Below are 22,609 nucleotides of genomic sequence, written 5' to 3' on the forward strand. Positions count from 1 at the left end.
ATTCTGAGCTACTGGGTCTCAAAGATCTCAAGTAACTTTATTTATGTACTCATTTTCCAAAAGTTAAGGAAATGAGAATGGAAGAGAATAAACTTATAAAAATGTTGACCTCTGGCTTTTTTCTTTACAGGTAAATTTAAGTCAATAGCAATCTAAGGATTTGCAGGACATCTAGTAATGGCCATTTAAATGCAAATTTAGTTTATTGATAATTAAAATGACTTAAAAGAGGAAACTAGTCCCTCTGATTTGCTGATGTGTTTGCAGGCTCTATTGTTCTAAAATAGGTAACATCTTTGGCTTTGAGCGGAAGCAGCAAGCTTTGTTATTAACCATGCCAGCATGAGCAATGTTTTCTCCATATTAAGCTTATGTCTCATTTCAGATTAACATAGGAATCCATTTTTGGTTATGTAAGCAAGTATTTCTGTCAACGATCAAAGCATTTATAGAAAAGAATACTCCTTTTTAAAGAGGAGAGGCTAGAAAAAAATGCCAGCTTATAAGTACACATATACAACTGCTTCCCCCCAGAGTGACTGAAATTAATGGATTCTATATAGATAGGCAGGAGTCCATCAAATGGCTCACTTGAAAAAAATGCCTACTATGAGTCCAGCCATGGACCAGTGGCTGTGGGAGGCACAAGAATATGCTATCTCCCCCTAGACCACAGGGAAGGGAGACACAGAAGAGACCTAGAGAATGGTGTAAGACCACAGCTAAGAAGCTGCTACGTAGCTTGGAACAGATGATTGCAACTGGAGTTCAAGAAAGGGAGAGAAAAGAATGGGCTAGAGTTAGCTGGGAAGATTTCAGAGGAGGAGGATCGGAGGTGGCCAGAAGGATAGAGAGGACCTTGAGAGAGACAGATGAGATAAGGCATTCCAGGTAGGGGAAACAGAGTGTGCAAAGACACAGACACGGCAAAGAGGACAACATACAAGCAGAACAATAAGGAGAACTACCTGATTGGAGCAGGTTACCTTGGGGGACTAAAGCCAACTGGTAAAACGAGTCCCTATTCTAGTGTCTAGTGATGGTCATATCACATCCCTTGCCTCATTGCTGATAATCTGAAGCTTTAGATAAGATTTAACCCCACTTCAAGACTCTCTTTATGACTCACACATACCTTCAGTATCTTAGCTTAGGAAGAAAATGACATTGATGAGAACTTGGTATCGTGAAATGTGAAATATTGCTCCAAAATGATGCACCAAAACTGATGATTCTTTTTCAAATGCCATCTACTAACTTGGAGGAGTAAAATAGGCAGAAAGAGTGTCATACAAAAGAAAAGTATTTATTAATTTATTCACAGATATTTATTGGCAGCCTACTGTATGCTGCATCCAACCTTTGCTCTTGTACAACTTAAAATCTAATGGGGAGGGGCATTGACTAGTTAGCAGGTGATACCTACCTATGTTCTATGTGCAATGGGAGGAGCAGTCCAAGGGGATCCCAATTTAGGAGACCACGGAAGACTTCCTAGAAGCAAGGACATCTAAGCCAAGATCTGAAATTGAGTTCAAGGTACTTGAGCAAGGGGAAAGGTGTTTTAGACCAAAGGAATGGCCTGATGTGTTTGAGGAGCTACAAGTACAGCATGTCTGGAGCATGGAGTGAATGGGTGGAGTGATGTGAGAGGAAGCTGGAGGAGAGCAGAGGTCAGTCCATATAGGCTCTGGTACATCCTGCTCAGGGATCTGGACCTTTTTCCAATGGTCACAGAGAGCTAACAAAGAGTTTAAAACAAGAGTGTAATGTAGTCAGATTTGGGTTCCAGAAAAATCACTCTGGCAAGGTTGGAAAATGGATGGGAGAAGGTAAGACTGCAGATAGGCAGACCAGTTAGGAAGCTGTTGAAGTTGGTGATGGCCCCAACTAGGGCAGCAGCAGAGGAGACGGAGAGATGTGGACAGAGGAGGAATAATCCACATGGCTAGCATGGTTGACTTATGGGGAAAGAGGAAAAGGAAAAAATTTGAGTTGACTTCCTTGTTTCTGGCTTGAGATTCTATGTACATGATGTTATTGAAAGAGATAGGGAATAAAAGAAGAGACTAGTATTTCGTGGTGGTGGTGAGGGGGTCTGGAGGGTAAGAAAATGACTTCACATTGAGGCAGACTAAGTTTGAGAGCATTCAGGCAAAGATGTCCAGATACAGAAGGAAATAGGGACCTGGAGCTCAGGAGAGTTATCAGAGTAGAGACCCAGAAGTCCTCAGCATAGAGAAATGGTAACCAAATGGATGAGATCTTCCAGGGTGAGTGGGTTGAGTGAAAAAATAAAATAGCCTCGGCCAGAATGCTGAGCTAGATGGACAGAGCAAGAAGAGCCCAGAAAGGAGACTGACAAGGAATGGTCAGAAGGTTAAAAAGAAAAACAAGAGAGTATAGTATTTCAGAAGTCAGGGGAAGAAAGGGAGAAGAGAGAGTGGTTAGAGGTGTGTCAAATGCTGCGGAAAGGCCAAGTTAAGAACTGAGAAGGGTCCATTGGATTTGCCTATAAAGACCTCAACAGCAACACTGGTAAGAAAAGTTTAGTAAATAGGAGTGCCTGGAACCAGACTGCACAGGGCTGGACCTGAGTCGGGAGGTAAGAAACAGACGCTGAGTCACAGCAACTCTTTCCAGAAGTGTAGGGAGGGGAGAGATAAAGCTAGAACAGGTGTTGGGGGGGGGGGGGGGCATTAAAAAAATGATAGGAGAGACTGGAGCACAAAAATGCTCATGGAAAGAAGCTCATGGGGAGGAAGAGGTTATAAGCACAGAAAAGGCTGGGGTCATGAGAAGGCAGGGGAGGCAGGGGCCCAGAATCAGGTCGAGGAATTGATCTTCAACAGGAAGACTGTCTCTTCCCTTTCAGAAGAATGAAAAAAAGGATGAGAGAGGTTAGACACTGAGCATGAATAAAGAATTTATTGTGCCTTGAACATGAACTTAAGTGAACTCTGGTATACAATAGGAGACAACTGAATCCAAGACTTTTAAAAAAAATCTTTTAGATTTAGGAATCTGTCACACTGTTTCAGAAAAGCAAAAGTTCTTTTATTCCACACATTTTTTAGTATTTGGAGCCAAAGAAGACTATAGGAAAGGTCCTGTTTATATGGCAGTCTTGTCCAAATATCTTTTAAAGAAAGACTACATTGAGTTCACAAGAAAAGAAATGCATTTGGTACAAACCCTCGCAGAATTGACTGCCTTATTTTAATAAATGCAGTGATGCATATAAAATGAACTAAAAAAAAAAGGCTTTGCTTATGGTAAAATCTATGTTTTACCAGAAAAGCTTTTGATAGTGTAACCCAACAACTACTAAGAAATGCAGTCTTCAAATTTAAAGATCATACTACTTGAAGAAACTACTTTAATAAGTATTTTTTCATATAGATTTAAAACCAGTTCTTAGATCCGATTTAAATATACTCCTCATTTTTAGAGCAAAATTTTAGGTATTTAAACACGGAAAATTACTTTTTTCAACATAATAGTGAATGCTCTACCACATTTGTCTTGTTCTGGGCTGGATTTTCCTTCCTTTCATCGAAGAGCCACTGGAAATTTAAAGATGAATTGTCTTAGGGAAGAAAACCTCATTTATCATACCCTTGACTTTCTTTTAAAGAGGACACACTTGTCTGTCCCTATGCTCCACCTCCCTGAGAACCACTTTAGCAGTGATTAGGCTTGGACTAAAGTTCCTTGAAATAAAGCAAAAGTTTTACATTTTAATTAGCTTTGGGAAGTCAACAGCCATTTTAGAAACCCAAAGAGATGTGAGTTGTGCCCAATCATAGACCAGAAGCACCCACCTGCCTCTTTTCTGTAGAATAAAAACACAAATAAAGCAGAGGAACTGACTGAAAATGGTTGGGGTCAGAGGGTTAGCACCTACTATCAGCTCTCACGCTGGCTAGGGCCATATGACTCCACTGTGTGGTCTGGAGGAAGTGACTCAACTCTTGGCCCTCTGAAGGGGTGGAGAGGTTCTTTTTAAAAAGAACCCCATCAAGTATGACTCTCAAGAAATCAAACCCAGTTTCTAGATTTTCTGGAGGTAGTGATCTCCCATAGCTGGCTCTCCCTGCAACATTACTGCTGCTGTCACGTGGGAATACTGTTTAATATAATGAAAACCATGTTTTCAAAAATAATGAGCATGTAGATGGGGAAAAAAATGCATCCACTTGTGTACACCTGTGTGCCAGCCAACCAGACTGTAAACCCTGAAAGGAAACGCAAATCCGAAACACCGTGTTGAGCGCCGCAATCAGTAGAATTCTGTAGAAGGCAGTAATATTAAGAAAAACAGTTCAATCCCTTTTCCTCCCGACATTGGTAATGCTCCTCCTCTTCGGAGGGAAAGGGTCGTGTAGCATCTTTTGTCCTCTCACCCCTCCAAGCCGCTCTTTCTCCCTTTATCATGGCTGACCTCACACAGGGAACAGAAGCCGCGGGGTGCGTGAGGAAAAGCTGAGGCCCTGTTCTGTCTGGTGCGCCGAGATCTAGAGAGCTGGAGCTACTGATCAGGGTTGTGCTGGGATTTAAGCCCGGTAGAGGGTCCATCTCCTTTCTCTGGGTTGAGATGGAAACTCGCTCAGACAGCGCCTGGGCGCTCTGGCACTCGCGGATGCTCTGTGGCGCTGTTCGTGGTGCTGAAGCCCGGGCCGGGGTGGGGAGGCAGCAACCCACCCACAGGCGCTTGGCTGCCAGAATCTTTGGGCTGGGATCGATGCGAGGTGAGTCTGGAAACAGCTGCTGTCCACCGAGCTACAGCCAGCTCCACAGTCTGGCTCCAAGTCTAGCTCACTGGCTCACTTCTTTGCAATTGCAAAACGGCTGGTTCACTTTTTGTCTTCCTAGGGCATTTCACAGAGACCACCTCTGGCTCGCTGATTGGGCCTATCTCTTCCCTGATGTCCTCCCTGCCAATATTAATTCTCTCCCACCCATTTTCCACTGTACAATATTTTACCTTTGCAGAGCACCTTACAGTTGGCACGACCCTCACTGGCACCATCAACTGAGCCATTTCTCTTATACACATAACCATTCCTCTTCTCTCCCACAGATATTTTTTGTTTTCTCTGCCCCTCCTCCCCCAAGCACTTTCCAACTAAGCAGGAGACTATTACCTCAGTGCGAAGGGTGAGTGAGCCACCTCACCCATCAGAGCAGAACTGCTGAGTTCTCCTTGGCAATGAATTAGAAGAGGAAGAAGTTAGAGTCCCAAAGGATTAGGAAAAAGCTCCTTGAGAAATTTCGAGGAAAATCTGGGTAGTGGTCAGGAGAGTGGGGAATGAGGACACAGATACTAGGAACAAAGTGAAGGAAGGGGCTTGGGCCTTGGAGGTGCAGTTAAAGGACTCCCAGCAGGTGGCACTCTAGCTCAAGGTGCTCTCAGCGAAAGCCTGTGATCCCGGGCTCCACGTTGTGAAACCTTCTTTCTGCTAAACAACCCCACAGCCATGTTTGCAGGTTTGTATTCCTCTTGATCCAAGCACTTATCCAGACTATATTCCTGCTAAAAAGCACCGTTTGCACAATTCTATTTACTGTAATGCACAGTGATGAAGGAGAACATAAATAGAAAAAAGAGGGTCAGTGGGAGGATTTTTTTCCTGGTGTGATTGATGGTGCTCAGATCAAAACTGTTTAATCATCAATAACATGATTCAGCAACTGGGAAATGTAAACAAATTGTGCAACTACTTGCTTTGGTCAAAGCCCCGGAGGGGCCCACGGGGGTGGGCCAAGCTTGGGGAGGGCAATGCCAGCAGGATGGCCCCTCCCTCCCACCAGGGCAGAGCTGGTTGTGCCTACAGCCTGACTGGCGTGACCTTTGGCTTTTGAAGCACACGCACGGTTGGGCTGGGGTTAATGGCACTTTGCAGGGAGCTCCAATTGAGTAAACAAAAAATGCCTTGCCCTGTTCTAATGGAGCACATTATTCTGAGGCTTAAGCCTTCATCCAGGCCCCTGCAGCTGCTCTGCAGGTCAGTGCTACCAATAAAGCAATTAGCCAATGAGAAAACTCCTCTTCCCCGAGGGGGACTCAAGGGTTTTGTTGCAGTTGCTGTGCTTTGCTTTGGGTTTTTAAACAGGCAATCCAAGTTGATCTGAGCCTCTTACATCAGACTCTAGGATGAGAAGAGTGAAACTGTGTATTTGCTGAGTGTGATATTTTAGGGGACTAGTCCCTCGTTCCACACAGGCTGGAGAGCTCACTGCTTCCTGTTCAATTAACCTGAACCGTAGTTGAACTTTGCCCTTTGAACTCACTCAGCAGATAAATACATTAGCTCACCTAAGGAATCATTAATATTTTTCAATCACATAAAACAAACATGAATGTCTGAGCACAACCCAAGAGACAGCCAATTAGAAATAGCGCATGTACCATGTTGAAAAAAAAAAAAAATCACAAATGGATGTTATTTACAGAACAAAAAAGGGTCAAGGAAGAAATGAAACGGATCATGCCAACACTTCTGGAAACAAAGAGGATTTTAATTTTCATATCTGCAAACATGAGGGATACTGAGCAATATTTATCAATTCCTAGTTCATCCACACTGCTGTATAGGAAAAATATACCTTACTGTTGGTCTAGTTTCTACCCAGTTCCATCAGAAATCACAACTCCCAAGCCCCATCTCTTCTGAAGTGACCTTGGTGTCTATGCTCATACATGGAGTCCAAAATACTGCATTTCTGGGGACAATTCTATTCCTGATTTGCTACAAAGGAACCAAAATCATTTTTGTGGAAGTATTACTGCTTTTAAATGAACCAGCATAAATGAACCAAACTAGTGGCTTGATTGAAATAATTTTACAGTAGAAAATGATGTTCCTGAGATGTCACTACTCTAGCATATAAACAGATTTTTTTCTGTGTGGGGGTGGGAGGGGAAGAGAGATGCTAAATGCATCTATTTTGTCCTTACCCCTGCACGTCCGTCATCTTAGAAGAATGAGAAAACATCCCCAACTGAGTCATTACATATTTCAGTTTGATTCAATTTCACTTCCCACAATTCTGCCTCCTAACCCCTCCCATCCTACCCCCTTTTCATTTTTGTTTGGTTTGGAGTGTGGGCTTAATGCCCAGCTATCCTAGATGAGAACACTTAAAGGAATATCACAAGCGAGAAGGGTAAATCTATTGAACGAGGGTCTTTAACTATGTGGTTTCCTTAAAGGGAAAGGTTGGATCAATAGGATCAATATGAAAGGTTTCCCTGGCCCTGCATAAAAGGGTAAGGGCTTCTCTTTTCACTGGTTTAACTTTGCTCTCTGACAAATGCAAATCAATGGATCTGTGTTTACAACAGATTCCCTAACAGACTCAACTTGGGTAAAGCCCAGAGCCTCATCCTGGGGGTGGGGAGTCCAAGCTTGCTCTAGGGGGATGCTCTAGGGCAGAGCTTCTCGATCAAGGCCCCGGGGATGGAGTAGGGAGCAAGCCAGCAATGGCTACCGATCACCCTTAAAGAAGGGGCTTGCTGCCCACTGCGATCCTGCTGCTGCTGCCTGTGGCCTCTCCAAAGAGAGTAGAAAAATGGAACGCCAAACAGGTTCCCCCATAGATGTCTCAATCCAATGTAAATATAAAGCCAAGATTCCTGCAATCTGGTGAGCCAGTCAATCTTGTTTTCCTACCAGCATAGATTTGGGGAGCAATTGGAGTGAAATTACTACAATTGGAACAGCACAAGTATGTGAGCTCTAGAATGCTCTTTCTGTCCTTTCTTACGCGGTAACTGGCTCTCTTAGCAATGACAAGGCAAACCAGTAAAACTGTGGGTTCTTTTCCCCTTAATTTTACCTTTCCCTTTAAAATGTGATGCTTTCCAGAGATTACATGACTTCAAGTCAATACCAGTTACAGAGAAATTATTTTTCTTCCTGCAGGAGAAAGTATATGTATATTTGATTACACGAGCCAAAGTCCAATGCTGATTAAATTACATTGGAGGTGTGCTTCCAACCCAAACAAAGTCTGCTTTCTACAGAAGAGTAATGGATCTTCAAATGGTGAGAGAGGCGCCAAGGTGGAATGCAGAGCCTCCCTTCCCTCTGGGACAATTTGTGTGGGTCAGTTTTTCATAACAAATGTCCACAGCTTCTAGGAATCTTACTCCCCAAGTAAGACTATTTCTCTCTGCACAGCCCACGGCCTGCCTCCATGCCTTGCCCATCTGCAACTTGTCAGGCATCAGATAGGCTGAGTTACCCAATCAACTTCTCTACCTCCTCCCTCCCTGCCCCTACAGAAACCTGTGCACATTTTCTGGAGTCTTTGCCTTGAGTGAGACTTGGAAATCAAAAAGCCTTTCCCAAAGGCACTTAAGTGGGTTAGGGTGAGAGACTGGGTGATGAGGGGTGCTGGTGGGCCCCAGCCCTTCTTGAGCAGGCTCTGCACCTGAGAGCATAAATGACCCTATTGGGCTTCCTCATAATGGTCTCTCCCCACCAAGAAGAGTATCCCCCTGGAGGAAGTGACTTTCCCCAGGTCAGAAAAAACAAGAGTCTCTGAGAGGGTCGGGGGTGAACATAATCCAGTCTGTAGATAAAGTTTAGGGTTTAGGGTGCCTCAATATTCATCCTTTCCTCCAGGGCCCTTTATCTAGGCAATTATTTCTATTTATTCCCTCCTCATTTCCCTTCCTTTGGCAAGAACCCAGAAACTAAATCTCTTTGCTTCTCCTTTGAGGTTTTCATTCCTCCAGGGATCCCCTACATGATACTACTTTTCCTGAAGACAGTTTCTGCCAACAGCAGCCACCAGCCATAGTGTGGTGGGGCCCAGCACTTTCTTCCTCTGAGCTTCCTTTAGAAACAGGTTCTAAAGGCCAGAAAACCCAGAGGTGACCCTAAAATGAAGTTTTGAGATGAAGACTGCAAGAGAGGCAGGCTCTCCTTCCCTGAGTTCAGGCTTGGAGCTTGGGACGGTAAACTGACTCAAGGCCCTGCTGCCTCTGGGCAGACCTGGCTCCAGAGGGAAGGGGAGTAGCTTTCCTCCTGGAAACACAAAGAACCTAGGGGAATCAGTTTTCCCTCTGCGGCACCCTCACCATTCATCAGGAATCCGCCCTGTTTGGGGATGTTAAGATGGGGTGGCAGAGAGCCTAAGACTACTCTCCAGAAGCCCATTCCCGCCCCCCCCCCCCCAACCGAGAAGCCCTCATGTGGGGCATGAGGGGAGGGGCAGTTGTCTCCCTGACTGGAAGGAAACCACCACTCTCCTTGGTGTCCCTGTCTGGTCACCTGCCCTAGCTGACCGTAGTTTTCAGGACAGGGGTAGGGCACGTTCTGATGAGGAATCAAGGAGCCGTGTCAAAGCTCCCTTCTTTAAGGAAGGGCACTGGTGGGATGATGACCCCCACCTCTAGGAGGACAGAAAGAAATACCTGCTTACGCTCTGCCACACCTCAAAGAAGAACAATGCCAGATTCGGTTTCCTCTCTCCCCTTTTCCTTTTCGTTCTTGGAGAAGGAAAGAAAACACTCCTTTCCTTCCAGATTAAGACTTTCTCTTGAAGGAAAGCTTAGCTTTCTCCAATTGGATGATTTATAATTTCAAAATAACAGAACCGTTTAGTTCTCATCCCACCCCCACTACCATCCCAGCTCTTTCATTCTTTCCAGTAAAAGTCACCTTAGGGTCCCTTCTGGAAGAATAAGCTACCATTTGGCAAGGGGAGCTGTTGGCAGGGTGTATCGGTCTCCCCCACGCAGGAAGAGCTTAAAAGTTTTTTCTTTTCCAGTCAATGCAGGTGTCTCAGAGTAAACCTCCCTACTGGGGATCTCAGAGGGGAAGTTCCCTCCAGATGGTGGGAAGGGGAGGTTGGAGAGGGCTTCCCCAGACTGGTTATCTTACCTTCCTGCCCTGGCCGGTGTAGGGAACAAGATTCTTCCCAGGTTGACGCGATTAGCCCAGAGCGGAGCAGACCATTCTGAGGGATGAAGCCCAGGCCTTTGTTACTGGGGCCGCATCTAATTGTCTAACTAACGCATCTGTGCGGAAAGTCTGCCGATGGGAACATCTAATACGAATGTCCTTTTTTTTAACGATAACGAGGATGGGAAGGGATCCGCGGATCAGGAAGCCGCGCGGTTAGCAGGCAGCTTTAGAAACATCGTTTCCAAAATTTGGCTTGGTCGTTCCTGCATAGGGAAAAGGAAACCGAATTTCCTGGATGGTTTCGATGGAGCAAAGAAGTTGCTCCGGGCTCTGTCAGACGAGATGCAAGCTGCGATGGCCGAGGGGCGAAGGCCCCTCGAGAACGAGAGGACTGAGAGGACTTGGGCGCCGTCCCACGCAACGCCTTCGTGGACGCAGCCTCCGGGAGAGCCCGCGGCGAGGAGCGCAGAAAGCGGCGTGGGCGCGCGGGGTGTGGGGGAGAGGGTAGGCAGCCATGCGACGTGGGAAAGCCTCGGGTAGGAAGGGGCGGGCTGGGGCCACGCTGGGGAGGAGCTGCGGCCAGACCGGAGATCCCGCCCGCCCGCCCGGAGCTGGGGAAGCGGCGCGACTGGAGCGCCGGGGAGCCGGGGCGCAGGGGAGCCGGGGAGCTGGCGAGCGCTCTGCTGGGAAGAGCGCTCCGTCGGGCTTACTGGAAACGCGCCGGCTCAGGTTCCAGATCAATGAAATCTGGGTCCACACGTTTACGTTATTGTTGCCAGCATTAATGCTCTTTTAATCTTCTAAACATTATCAGCATCGATCTCCCTCCATATACACATTTGTTTGAGAAAGTGACATAACCACACGGTGGAAAGCCTGGAATAGAAACAAATGCGCAGCCTCTCGCGTGGAGGGCACCCGGCGGCCTGGGGTCCTTCTGGAGCTCGGCTTCGCCTCGAGTCCCGCCTCCTCGGCCTGCTCCCGCCCACCTAAGGCGCGTTAGGAAGGTGTTCTCCAGGCCTCCCGGACTTGACCAAGCAAGGACAGTAGCGAGCTTTTCAATTATTAATCCGAGCAGCCCGCAGGCGAAAATATGTGTTCCGTACCGACGTGGGTTGCGTTCGGCCTCTCGGTCTCGGATCCCTAACTAAACTGCCTGAGAGATCGGCTGAGCCGGGCGGGAGCCGGACCAGTGGGAGGGGAGGTGGGGTAGGGGGCTCTGCGAATGAGGTCCCCGCCCCTGCCCTCGACTTAGGAGATACCTGTCGGCCAGCGGAGCCTAAGACGTCCCCGGCACCAAAGAGACACGCACACACACACACACGCGGTGCCACGGCAGAAGCCGCTGCGCTCTGCCCCGGCCATGCTGCGCCGCCGTGGCCGTCAGGTGGCCCAGGCGACATCCTGGCCAGTTGGTTAAGGGCCCTCGGCGGCCTGAACAGAGTTGGCTCCAGACTGGCCCCTGGGAGTTGCTGCCTGAAGAGGACCGTGCGTCTGTCCGCAGCGGAGACAGGAGGCAGGTTCCCCGCAGGCCGCCCTGGAAGCCCGGGTCCCAGGAGGCGGAAACCTCGGCAGGGTATGTCGTCAGGGGCTCTGCTCCGTCTTTTGGGCTTTGGAGGAAACCACTCCCCCCCAAAAGGTCTCGATTTTCCTCCGCGGGGCGTCTGTGCAGGTTCTTGCCTGGGTTCTCTCAGGCCCTCCTTGTAGGTGTTTGTGCTTGGTTCAGAGGCTTCTTGAGCTCAAAGCCTGCAGGTTTGTGCTCGAACCCGGGGGCGTTTGTCCTCGCCGCCTCTAGGGCGGTTAATAAAAACCGCGGACCAGGCCCGACCAGGCGCGGTTGCAACCACCTGCTGCCAGCGCCACCCTTTCTGAACGAAATCGTGCACTTGGAGTCCATTTCTCTGAAATCTAATGTTGGGTCAGTCTGAAGTTCCCCGACTCCCTTCCCCTTTCAAATGCTACCCAGGGCTGTGGGTGCACCGAGGCCAGCAGGAAGGAGAGCCATGGGACGCGGGTGGGAGAGGAGAGGAAGGACCTGCTTCGGTCGTGACGGGGTGTGCTTCACCTAAGGGTGAGATTTGCGGGCGCTGGCCCAAATCAGACAGCTTAATTGTGTAGTCCCTCAAATCCCTGTCTGCCTGGGCCTCTGGCAAGACCTAGAGGGGCCCAAAATGAGGAAAAAGAGGGCAACTAAAAGGAGAATAGGAGAGAGAGAAAAGAGGTCTGGTCGGGGCGAGCTGGGGGTGCCGGCGCCGTCTCTTCGAGGCGCAGGGCTGGGAGTGGGGGCCAGCCGCCCTGGCGACCCACTGGGCTTGTTTAACCCCCGGGGCCGAACGGTGTGGGTCCTCAGCGGCGACCCGGCGGGGATTCCGATCGATACTCCTGGCAGAGAAGGCCTCTGCTTTTCTTCTCCATTTGCTCCTGTCGCCTAGCGCTCCTGAGCACATAATACCTACTTACCAGTCCCAGCTTCTGCGGCAGCGTCTGAAGAGACTGATCTCCTGACCCCAAACTGAAAAGCCTCCTATGTAATAATAACCACTCAACACTCTTGTAGTTGCTGATAAAATGGCCAGATAAAAAGGCTAAAGCTCTTGTCCCTTTTCAACTCGGGGTAATAAAACAGACACACATTTGAATGCTTGGGCAAAGCGGGGTCCTCAGCAGGAATTTCCCGCTCGCTGAAGGGGGCTGTCAGTCTCCCGCGGAGGCGGATTCAGTGCTCCTCCTCGGAAAAGCCCGGTACTCCTGAGGCCAGCCCCTGAGGAGTCGCCCCGGGGTAGGTGGTGGGACAGGGAAGCCCCAGGATGCCATATTCTCCCTCATCCCAGAAATGTTGAGGCCCGTGTAAAAGCTGAGACGCCCTAACACGTAAAGCATTACCTTCCACATCACTTTCAGACGTACATAGGCAGAAGGCACGTGTTTTCTAAAAGCTGTGTCCTTTGCGCGACAGGCGTGAGGGGGCGGCAGCGCTCTGAGATGGGCTGGAGTAGAAGAGCTGTCATCCTGCCTTTAACTGTACCACCCCACCCCGCCGCAGGCTGCCAGGTTCCTTCCGGCCGGCCGGCCCCAGGAAGCCAGCCCGTGCTAGAACTCGCCCGAGAGGAGCTCGGGGAGTTTTGGGGGCCTAAGACAATGGGGTACCACAATGATGGGAACTGTCAGTAAGCCTCCAGTTTATTTCTCACCGCTACTCTCTATTCACTGCTTAAACTTTGCTAGGAACCAAGAGCAAATCAGAGAAAACTGTAGGAGAGGATGAAGAGTAAGCTAAAGGAGGAGGAGAAGGTAGATTTCTAAATCCACGCAGAAGTATTTGAGTCCACCTACTTCAGGAAGCTCTTTCAGGGGAAAGCTAGTTTTCTTTACCTTTTCAGATCAACACTGAGGGGCAATTACTGACTGGAAATCGGAATCCTCCAACAGCAGGCAAAGGCAGAGGCTGTCAGAGCGGAAGCGCTCGCTCCCCAAGCCTGGGTGAACACGTTGCTTGTCACAGCCCCCAGCTCCAACAGCCGTCAGTGGAGTGGACCCCATAAGACAGGCTCAGCGGTGCGAGGAAAGCCCCAAGGGAGAGGGAGAGGAAGCCTGCGTTCGCCGCTCCGGAAGCGCGTTGTGTGCTGCCAGCTCGGAACCGCGCGTGTCCCACTACCTGCCCCTACGTAAATCACTGCCACCGTGAATTGTCCCCCAGAAAGCCCGCCGATCCGGAGAGGTTGCCCCAGTGCAAGAGAAGCTGCCCATCTCGGCTTGCACTAGGTTACTGTATGTCCTCCCCAGCGGGGCGCCTGGACACTTTGTCTCTCTTGGCCCGCGGCTCAATCCTGAGGGCAGCGCAACTGCCACGCGCACTGCGCTGGGTCTGTGCGCACAAAAGCGCACAACTGCTTGCCAGTCGCAGCCACTGCTGCGTCTTTCTCTCTGGCTCCCGCCGCCCACACAGCAGGTTTCTGCGCTCCTAGAACAATAGAGGGCTGTACCTCGCGGCTTGGCCGCTAGAGGAGGCACAAAGAGCCAAGCCGGCTGCAGAACAATGTAACCAGCGCGTCGACCCGTCCCCTCCCGCCGGCCGCGAGTTCTCCTCGCCGCCGCGCTACGCGCGCAATCAGCGTCCGCTTAATGCAAAGGCGGAGCCTGCAGCCCGCGGCCAAGATGCATTAACTAACCTGCATCTTAATTTCTCAGCACCTCCTCCCGCGAGCTCTTAGCCTCTACCCGGGGCGAGCCAAACCTCGGCAAATCCCCGCAAACGCTGGGAGCAGGGCAAGGGCGGCCGGCGAGTAAGGCAGGGCGCTCTCCACTCCTAGTTTCTTCTCTCCCGTCTTCTCAAAGAGGTGAATGTGGCAGTGCCAACCTTCGCCCTTGTACCCTCCTCTCCCTATGCGCAGTGACACGGGAGCTGGCCCAAGCCCGCTCTTTCCGTCAGAAAGTCCCCGCGCCAACGCCAAGGCCGGAGACGAGCTCGGGAAGCGCTGTTGTACACTGGCCACCCGTTCCCCACACGGGCAAGGCTGTGACTCCTGCCAATGACCAATGAAGTTTGGCTGATATGGTGGGTAGGAGAAGAGCAGAGAGAGCTTTTTCCCTTCTGAAAGGCAAAGCCTCTCAACTGCCTCCACTTAGGAGACTAGTCAGCTTTGAAAACTGAAAGGTGTTGTCTAAACAAGAGTTCAAGTGCACGGGGTTTTGACTAAGGGCAAATCCCGGTCTCTGTGAGTCCTGGAAAGAGAGGGCTCCTAACGAACACCACGCACCCCCATCCCGCCTCCCACAAGTGGGGAGGGTCGGAAAGAGAGGGCAAAGTTGGCCCATTGAGGGGAGGGCGAATGAAATGGGGGGGGGGGTCGGTCAGTGAAAGCTCGGAGACAAGGAGGAAGGAAAAGAAGTAAGAAAAAAGAGAAGAAAAGGGATAACAGAAAGAAGAGGAGGCGAAGAGAAAGAGGAAATGGAAGAAGACATATTACCGAGAAGAAATAGGAAGTGTGTAGGGGAGAGGAGGAGAGAACCAAGGGAAGTGGCTAGGCGCGCTGACCTGGGGCCACAAACACCCCGAAGCCGTCTCACTAGCAGTCTGGCTCCACGCGACCCTCTGGGCTTACCTGCCAGGCGTAAGGCGGACATGCGCTGGAACTCGGGCTCCTGCAGCCACTTCCACATCCTGCGGAAGGTCTCCCTGCCAGATTTGAGTTTACTCCACGGTTTTGGGTTCCGGAGCAGGTCGGAGAGTGTCCCCTGAGACCGGCACAGCACCCTCTGCGCGAAAATCGCCTGTGGGATGCTGTAGCGCTTCAGCTCTGCGGTGATGCGCTGGGCCACCTCTTTGGTGTTGATCTCCTCCAGCTGGCCCGATGTGGCCACCTGCGAGCCCGACGAGGACGAGGGTGGCCGTTCGCGGCTGGGCGCCAGCACGGGCCCATGGGACTGAGCGTGGCTCGGGTGGTGCAGGCCATTGAGGTGCGACATCATGGCCGCGGGCGGGGTGCCCAAGCCGCGGGACAGGTGCTGCTCACCGCGGGTCAGCATGGCAGTGTGGTGCGCGTCGAAGTTGGGGCTTAGCATTTTGTCGTGGCCCGGCGGCCCGTAGTTGGGCAAGCTCTGCTGCGCGTTGTGGAGGCCGCCTAGCCCGTTGCCCAGCGGCGTGGCAGCCAGAGGGGACAGGCTCTGGCTCATGCCGGGCATCTCCTTGTAGGGGCTGTAGAGGTTGTTCATGGCCGGGAGCCCGCGCTCATCGCGCATAAGAGTGAAGCTGCCGCTGACGTTGCCCGACAGGCGCTGGTGGTGGTGGTGGTGGTGGTGGTGCGGGTGGTGGTGCGGGTGCGGGTGGTGGAACTTGTCCGACACGGTGGAGATGGGCGGCAGAGGCTGGAGCGGCGTCAGCGTGGTGTAGGTGTTGCTCATGCCCATGCCGGGCGGGGACGAGTCGCAGGACATGCTCATGGCGTGATGGAGCGGGATGGAGAGCTCGGGCCGGTAGTCACCGCCGTCCAGGATCGAGGCCATGCTAGTGACCATGGCCGAGCGCGACGCCGCCGCCGCTGCCGCTGCCGCGGTGCCCAGCTCCTGGTGCGCCGTTGGCGGCGGCGGCGGCGGGCCCCGCAGCGAGCCAGCGGCGCCACGGCCCGCGTGGTGGGGGCTGGGACTGGCCAGCAGCTCCTGCTCATGGCCCGGGCCCCCGCCGCCGCCCCCGCCGCCCCCGCCGCCGCCCCCGCCGCTGCCGCCGCCGGCCGGCCCGTGCAAAGTGCCCAGACTTTCCATTGTCAGCTCCGGGTTCATGGCGCAGCCTTCTAGGTCTTTGGTGAGGCATCGATAGGCGGTGTAGGCAGCCTTCATTCAGTCCATCGGGGCCCGGGGGCGGCGGGGGCGGCGGGGGCGGCCGGCGGGCTGGCAAGGCGCGCGTGGCGGAGCTCGGCCGCCGGAGCTGGGGAGGGCGCGGGAGTGCGTGAGTGTGTGGAGGGGGAGCGTGCGTGCGGGTGTGCGCCCCGGGCTGCGGGCGAGCGGGCTGGCTGGCGCGCCCGGGGTGGGGGCGGGGTGGGGGCGGACGGGGCGTGCGTGCGGGAGAGGGGAGGGGGCGGGGAGGGAGGGAGGGATCACCGGGCCCCGCCGCTCGGGCCGGCGCGCTGCCTCGCCATGTCCGAGCCCGCTCCGGCGCCGACGTCTTCTGTTTGGGTGAGCGGGAGCTGTCCAGAAGGGCTCTGCCGCTCGCCGGGGCAGCCAACCTACCCTCCCGGACCCGGGGCGGGGCAGCGCCCAATGGGCGCCTCGAGCAGCCACTCAGAGGCTGCGGCTGCCCCGGGGGGCGGGCCTCCTGTGTTCATCCACCAATTGCTGAGGAGGGGGCGGGGCCGCGCGTTTCACGTTTGGCTGACGGCTCTGTGCTTTTTTTTCCTCCTTTGCCACTGGAATCAAACGTCAAGGAGAGGGAGGGAGAGAAGGAGGGAGGGCAAGAGGGGTAGTAGGGAGAGAAGCGAGAGTGCGAGCTGAGGAGAGAAATTATGTTAAAGATGCCGCGCTGTGTCCCTCCCGAGCAGCTGCGATCTAGGGGAAAGGGCATTGCTTCGGTTCCCTGCGCCCCACCCCAAAGCTTTTCTCGAGGCTAGTAAGCCGGCTGAAGACTCCGCTACGTGCTGGTGTAAAAACAAACACGCGTCTGCTAGCAAGCCACTTCCCAAGCATCTCTAGCTGGAAGCCAGTAGTGTAGCTTTTTAAAATGCAGGCGCTAATATATTCTAATGCCGGGCAAATTCCCGAGACTGGGGCATGCATAATCTACCGGGCGAAAGGAACTCCAGCGCCCTCGCCACCTGCGAGCCTCGGCCGGCGGATACAAGCCCACAGGCGGCGCGGGCCGTCGTAATGCATGCAAAGTTACCACAATAACATCATTTAATTACCCGGCGAGGCCATAAATCTTCCAGTTATGAGGCTTTCGAAGGTCCCTTCTAGATTGCAAAACAAAACTAGAACTCCCAGAGCTGCGATTTCAAGGTGACTAAATGCTTGCTCCATTAATGACTTATAAAGGGGGGGAGGGGGGTGGCAGGATTGTTGCAGATGCCTATAGTGAGCAAACTTATCCTAGGGACAGAGAGTATGTAAACCGTCTGAGACGACACCCGCGGATCTTTCCCCTAATACATACACACACACACACACACACACACACACACACGCTTTTCTCGAATCCCAGGAGAGGAACGCCCCGGGTTACGACTGTGGGTGGAAGACGTGGAGCCTCGGCCAATACCTGTATATTCAAACCTTGTTTCCGAAAAAACAGAGCCCTGGCGAGTTCTAGAACGCTGGCAAGCTGCAGCTTTAGAAAGTGCACCTTCGCGTACCCAGAATTTCCGTTGTTTGGTAACCCCTGGTCGGGGACTGAGAGTGGATCGGGGTGGAGAGGAGGTGGAGATTTCCGTGGCCCGCGTCGGGGTGGAGGGGTGGTTGAAGACAGAGAGCCACCCTGCACTGAAAGCCTTAAAAGTAACAGATTCTTCCAAAGCAGGTTGCGCTCTGTTTGCCTCCGAAGATCCAAGCTAGCTGAGGTTGCGCAGATGTTGCCTTTGTTTAAAGAGACAGTAATTAAGGACAGGGTGGACATAAGTTTGAGAAGCGTGACCTATTTTCTTTTGATCAGCTGTCAAAAGAAGAGCAGGGGGTCTCCTTAAGACTGCCCCCTCCAACCACTTCCAGCTGTTAGAGAAAACTTGATAAGAAAACAATGACACAGACTGGAATACTGTATGTGCCTTCCTGGCACTGGAGAAAGGTTTAATTCATTTGGAAAACAGTTCTTAGTCTCCGTGACCTTTTATAGCTGCCCTCCTCTCTCCTCTAGCTGCAGAGCAAAAAGATCCACCCCCCCACCCACACCATCCTGTCACATGAATGTATGGTGGTTATTCATAGATCAACTTTATTGAGCTCTGGCCAATTACTCTTTCAAATAGCTTCTTCTCTGTGATATCAAAGCCTGGGTAAGAAAGTGGACAATCCCCTGCTTTGCTAGACAGACTTTTCTAGCATCTCACATCTTTAATGTCACAACACTAGACAGGTAAAATAACTCAATGTTCTGTTTCTCGGCCTGTCCTCTCCTCCTCCCCCTCTCCTACTGTCTTTCTTCTTACTTCCCAACTTATACATGGCAGCTGGACACTTGGGATAATTTGAAACAGTTAATGTTTGAAATACACACCAAGTTGAACAGAAGTTCACAAGAGTGCAACCTCCTGTTGGTCCAGGAGTGCTCAGAAACCGAAATAGGGCAGGAGAGGAGCAAGGCTGCGGAAGAAGTTGGTCTGCTGTGCCCCAGTGCTGAACACAGACTCCTCTGCCCTGGCTTCAGGCTCAAGGAGTGGCCAGTGACCCCAGGCTGGGACATCGGGTAGGAACAGCCTCCATACAGAAACTTAAGTATATAAATTGCCTTTTAAATATTTTTTCAAAATGATAAACTCATTTACCAGGCTACCAAGATAAATCTGCTCCTGGGAATTACATTTCAGTGTGCCTGGGAGGAGTCACGTGCTGGGGAGTTGAAAGGTGAGTTGCATATTCTCGCTGCCTCTCTCACTCTCTCCCACCCTCCCTCCCCCTTCCCTCGATCAATATTGGCGATCTCAGGGAAATCATGAAATCGTATTGGCTTCTTTGTGTATAATTTCATTGGGCTAGATTAAAGCAGCTTTTTCACGTTGTTTTTCTAATAATGGTTTGAGGTTTGTATTTCAACCCAAAACTCATTTAAAAGGAAAATTAAGGTGCATATTTAGTCAGCATCCTGATTTTTACTGAATTAGGTTTGCATGCCCTTTCGCTTTTTTTCTAAAAAGGAAAAATATTTATTTTCTACTTGAAGACAATTTAAAAAATATCAGTACTAATAAGATTTTCAAATATGTTTTGAAATATCTTTGATGTTTCTTTCTCTGTAGTTCTTTAAGAAAATAAGAAGGAAGGGTAGCTTTCTACCTAAGGTTAGCACATACCCTAACCCTCAGAAGTTCTGCGACTCAGAATTTTCTCTTTTAATTTGAAGTTACCGTCCTGTTTCTCCGTCCCCTCAGCATTTGATTCATAAATAGACTGTACAGAAATGTGGTAGCGGGAGTGCAGGTTGAGGACTATCAGAATCTGGACGAACAGTTGCACCAGCCATTGTATCTAGAGGAGGATATCCATTTCTTAGCATACCACATTCACAGGTCCAATTTCCCTCAAGAGCAGACACTTAAATTGGTCAAAAGAAACCTGTAAATAAAATGCAGCTTTGACAACCAATGTAAGCTATTGCACTGTAAAAGAAAAGAAAATCTGAACTTGAGTTAGCAATTGCAGAAAAAGACTAAAAATTTTTACTGTCATAGCTTTTCATATGTGTGTTCACATTAAATTTTTTTTTGGCTCTGAGAAGCAGAGAGAGGTGAACGTTCAACTAAAACAAAGACCCTATAAATTATTCACGAAAAAAATAAACAGACCACAAGTAAACCCAATCTGGATAAGGGGCCCCACAGCTTTGTTTTTACTAAACAACAGTAACCACAGCCCAAATTCAGGGAAGAGGGGGGCTGCTTATTTCCACCCAAATGTTCAGAATCCTGAGGAAGGTTTTGTTTTGGGCTCAATACATTTGTGCTACAACTAGGTTTATCAGAACAATACAAAAAGACATAATGGTGGGTTGATTTGGACTATTTTATTTTTGTCCTTCCCCAAACCATCTGGCGTGTGAGTGTAGGGGTATTGATCAGGATCTGTGAGCTGCAGACCCCATGCCAATCCATAGCGTTTCTGGCAATCAGCGTCGCCCAGGAATTGCAGCTGTCTGTGCAGCTCCCGAACAGAAATCTTCAAAAAAGTCCCCTCCTTATCAAACACATCATCCGTTCAGGGGTAAGTCAATATCATTTCTTTGTCATTCCGTGAGCGAGGATTATGCAGGAGAAAGTTTTTGTTGTCTGTTGTAGCTGCTGCTGCGCCTGCCCTTTTTTTGTTTTTGTTTTTTTTAAAGGAAGGAGAGCAATTTTCTAGCCATTGAATGGTAATGGTTTTCCAGAAAGGCCTCAAGCATTGTATGAATCAGACAACAAATGCCGTTTCAATATTGTGGGGGAATTTTAAGAGGAGGGGGACATTCTTATGTTGCTATACATAAATAATAATAGTGGTAATAGAGAGTTCCTTTTAACAACGGAGAATTTTCTCCCCTCTTCTCGGAGCCCGTGGTGATGAAGACGCCGCAAGTCTCTGTGATTACACTTGCCGACGGACGGTGGGTGCTGATGGCGGAAAAGAAGCCTTCGGGATTGTGGCTCTGTTTGATATCTCCATTAGCTTCAATTTTCTTCTGCCTGAAAGCTCGGGCTGGTTGAGCACAGGGAGAAGAAAACTAAAACCGAAGCCCGGCCCCACTAACTCGCTTCGGCCTCTCAGCTCAGAATTTCACTAACACTTTTCAGATGCCAGTTGAATCTAGAAAAGTCCAAAAAAAAAAAAAAAAAAGTTTTCTAGGTGGTCAAGTCAAACGGGTCCTTTTTCATCTCCCACCTCCTCCGTGTTGATCTTAACATCTAAAACGCCAGGTTTGTTAGCAGAGCTGGCAGGGGACTGCCCTTAACTTTTGGGTTGACAAAGGACACTTTGCGCTGGGGTTGGGAAGGGAGAGTTGGAGTTTGTTAGTGTTCTTCCCACCCTCAGCTGGTCTCTTAGGAAGAGAAAAGTGAAGCTACCGGAGCCCTGCCCGCCGGGAGAGCGTTCTCTGGAAGCCCCAAGCCCAGTCCTGGATTCAAAGGTGGGGAGTAGGGCTTCGGGGCGAACCCAACGAGGTGGCTGGGCTGGGGCAAAACCCACCACGGCCTCGCTTTTCCCGGCGGGGGGTGGGTGGGCGGGGATGGGGGGAGGAGGAGGGGGAGACAACCCCCCCCCCCCACCCCGTTGGCACCTGCTCCTGGGGCGGGGAGTCTGCAGAGACGGCGGCAGCCGGAACCCGGGGCCCCGCAGAGCTAAGCTGCTTGCCGTCCACCTGCCTACTTTTAAAGAAAGCCGGGGACTAGGTCCGCCAACCTTGGTCGCCCCCGTCCACTCCCATAGATCGGCACTGTTGGAGTTTGGTGGCCTCAAGGACACACACACACATACATTTCTGTCCTTCACCTTCCCTGCCCTCTCTGGCTTCCCCCGCACCCTCGCGGCGGGAGTTTGGGCGGGAGTGGGTGCCCGGACCTCAGTTCCGGACGTGAGGTAACTGTCGCCGGGGCTGGGTGCCCGGACTGTCGCCCCTATTAGGGCACTTCCTTTCCCCCGAATTCGGGGCCCGCCACAGAATCTTCTCTGGTCTGTTTTCGCGGCTGCTACCACTGCGGAAGCTGATGGGAGAAATAATTTGACTTGGAAAATGAAATTCAAAAAAGTGAAGGGGAATTTGAGGATTCGAACCCGCAAAGATCAGAGGGCTTCTTTTTTTTGGGCTGGGGGTAGGGCTGGGACCCAAGAGCGTGGCTCTCACAAGAACGTAGCTTTTTCTCTAAAAGAAGGTTGCACTTGTTAGCCTGAGAACGATGATGCATTTTCTCACTGGCTTTCAGTTCCTGCCCCGTGATCTTTCTCCCTCAAAACCCTCTAGCTTCGGTTTTAAAAGGTGTAGATCTGCGGTCGCATTTTCTTTTTACAGTGGGTTTCCAAAAGTATGATTCAAGTATGCTTAAACTAAAGTTTTCCTCTCTTCTAGTTGTCACCCCACAAAAGAAAAACTGGCGTGAGGTTCTTTTGTTCAGGTCAAGTTGTGCGTGAAATCTTTTTGTTGTCCTTTCAAAGGGAAGGCAAAAGTTGCAGTTGATTGTAAAAAGGACAAATTTAACTTTCTGAAAGTGGAGCTGTTTTCAAGTTGCTCTGAGACGCTAAGCGCGGCGTCACTTTTTATTTATTATCTTCTTAAAACGATCATTTATTTACTCTAGATGTAACCATTTTTGATTGAAGATTCGATATTGTTTAGGCATTCATACAAATACCTAGCACTTACCCTCTTTATGAAACTGGAAGAGTTTAAAGATCCTTTTGTATAATTTCAATTGTCTAGCCAGCATGGAATTTTTAAAGAAGTACAGAGAATTTACCAAAAAAAAAAAAAAAAAAAAAAGAGTTGGCCAGATTTTAAACTTGAGAAACATTATTTCCCATTTCAA

General features: G+C 50.4%; 1 protein-coding gene across 4 annotated transcripts in view; it reads right to left on the bottom strand.

Moving 5' to 3' along the window:
• Positions 1-16,680, bottom strand: part of ONECUT2 (one cut homeobox 2) — a 56,494-nt gene extending 39,814 nt beyond the window's left edge. For 3 of the 4 annotated variants that reach the window (XR_006889977.1, XR_006889978.1, XM_046670816.1), the window contains exon 1: positions 15,023-16,680. Coding sequence is in view for 2 of the 4 variants with exons in the window: in XM_046670816.1 (XP_046526772.1) it covers positions 15,023-16,253 (1,231 nt within the window). In the remaining 2 variants the exon portion in view is untranslated. The remainder of the gene's footprint in view (positions 1-15,022) is intronic. The other variant, XM_046670817.1, reaches the window with a different exon arrangement.
• Positions 16,681-22,609: the final 5,929 nt, after the last annotated feature.

This window comes from Equus quagga, chromosome 9, assembly GCF_021613505.1.
Source record: "Equus quagga isolate Etosha38 chromosome 9, UCLA_HA_Equagga_1.0, whole genome shotgun sequence".
Classification (NCBI taxonomy): Eukaryota; Metazoa; Chordata; class Mammalia; order Perissodactyla; family Equidae; genus Equus; species Equus quagga.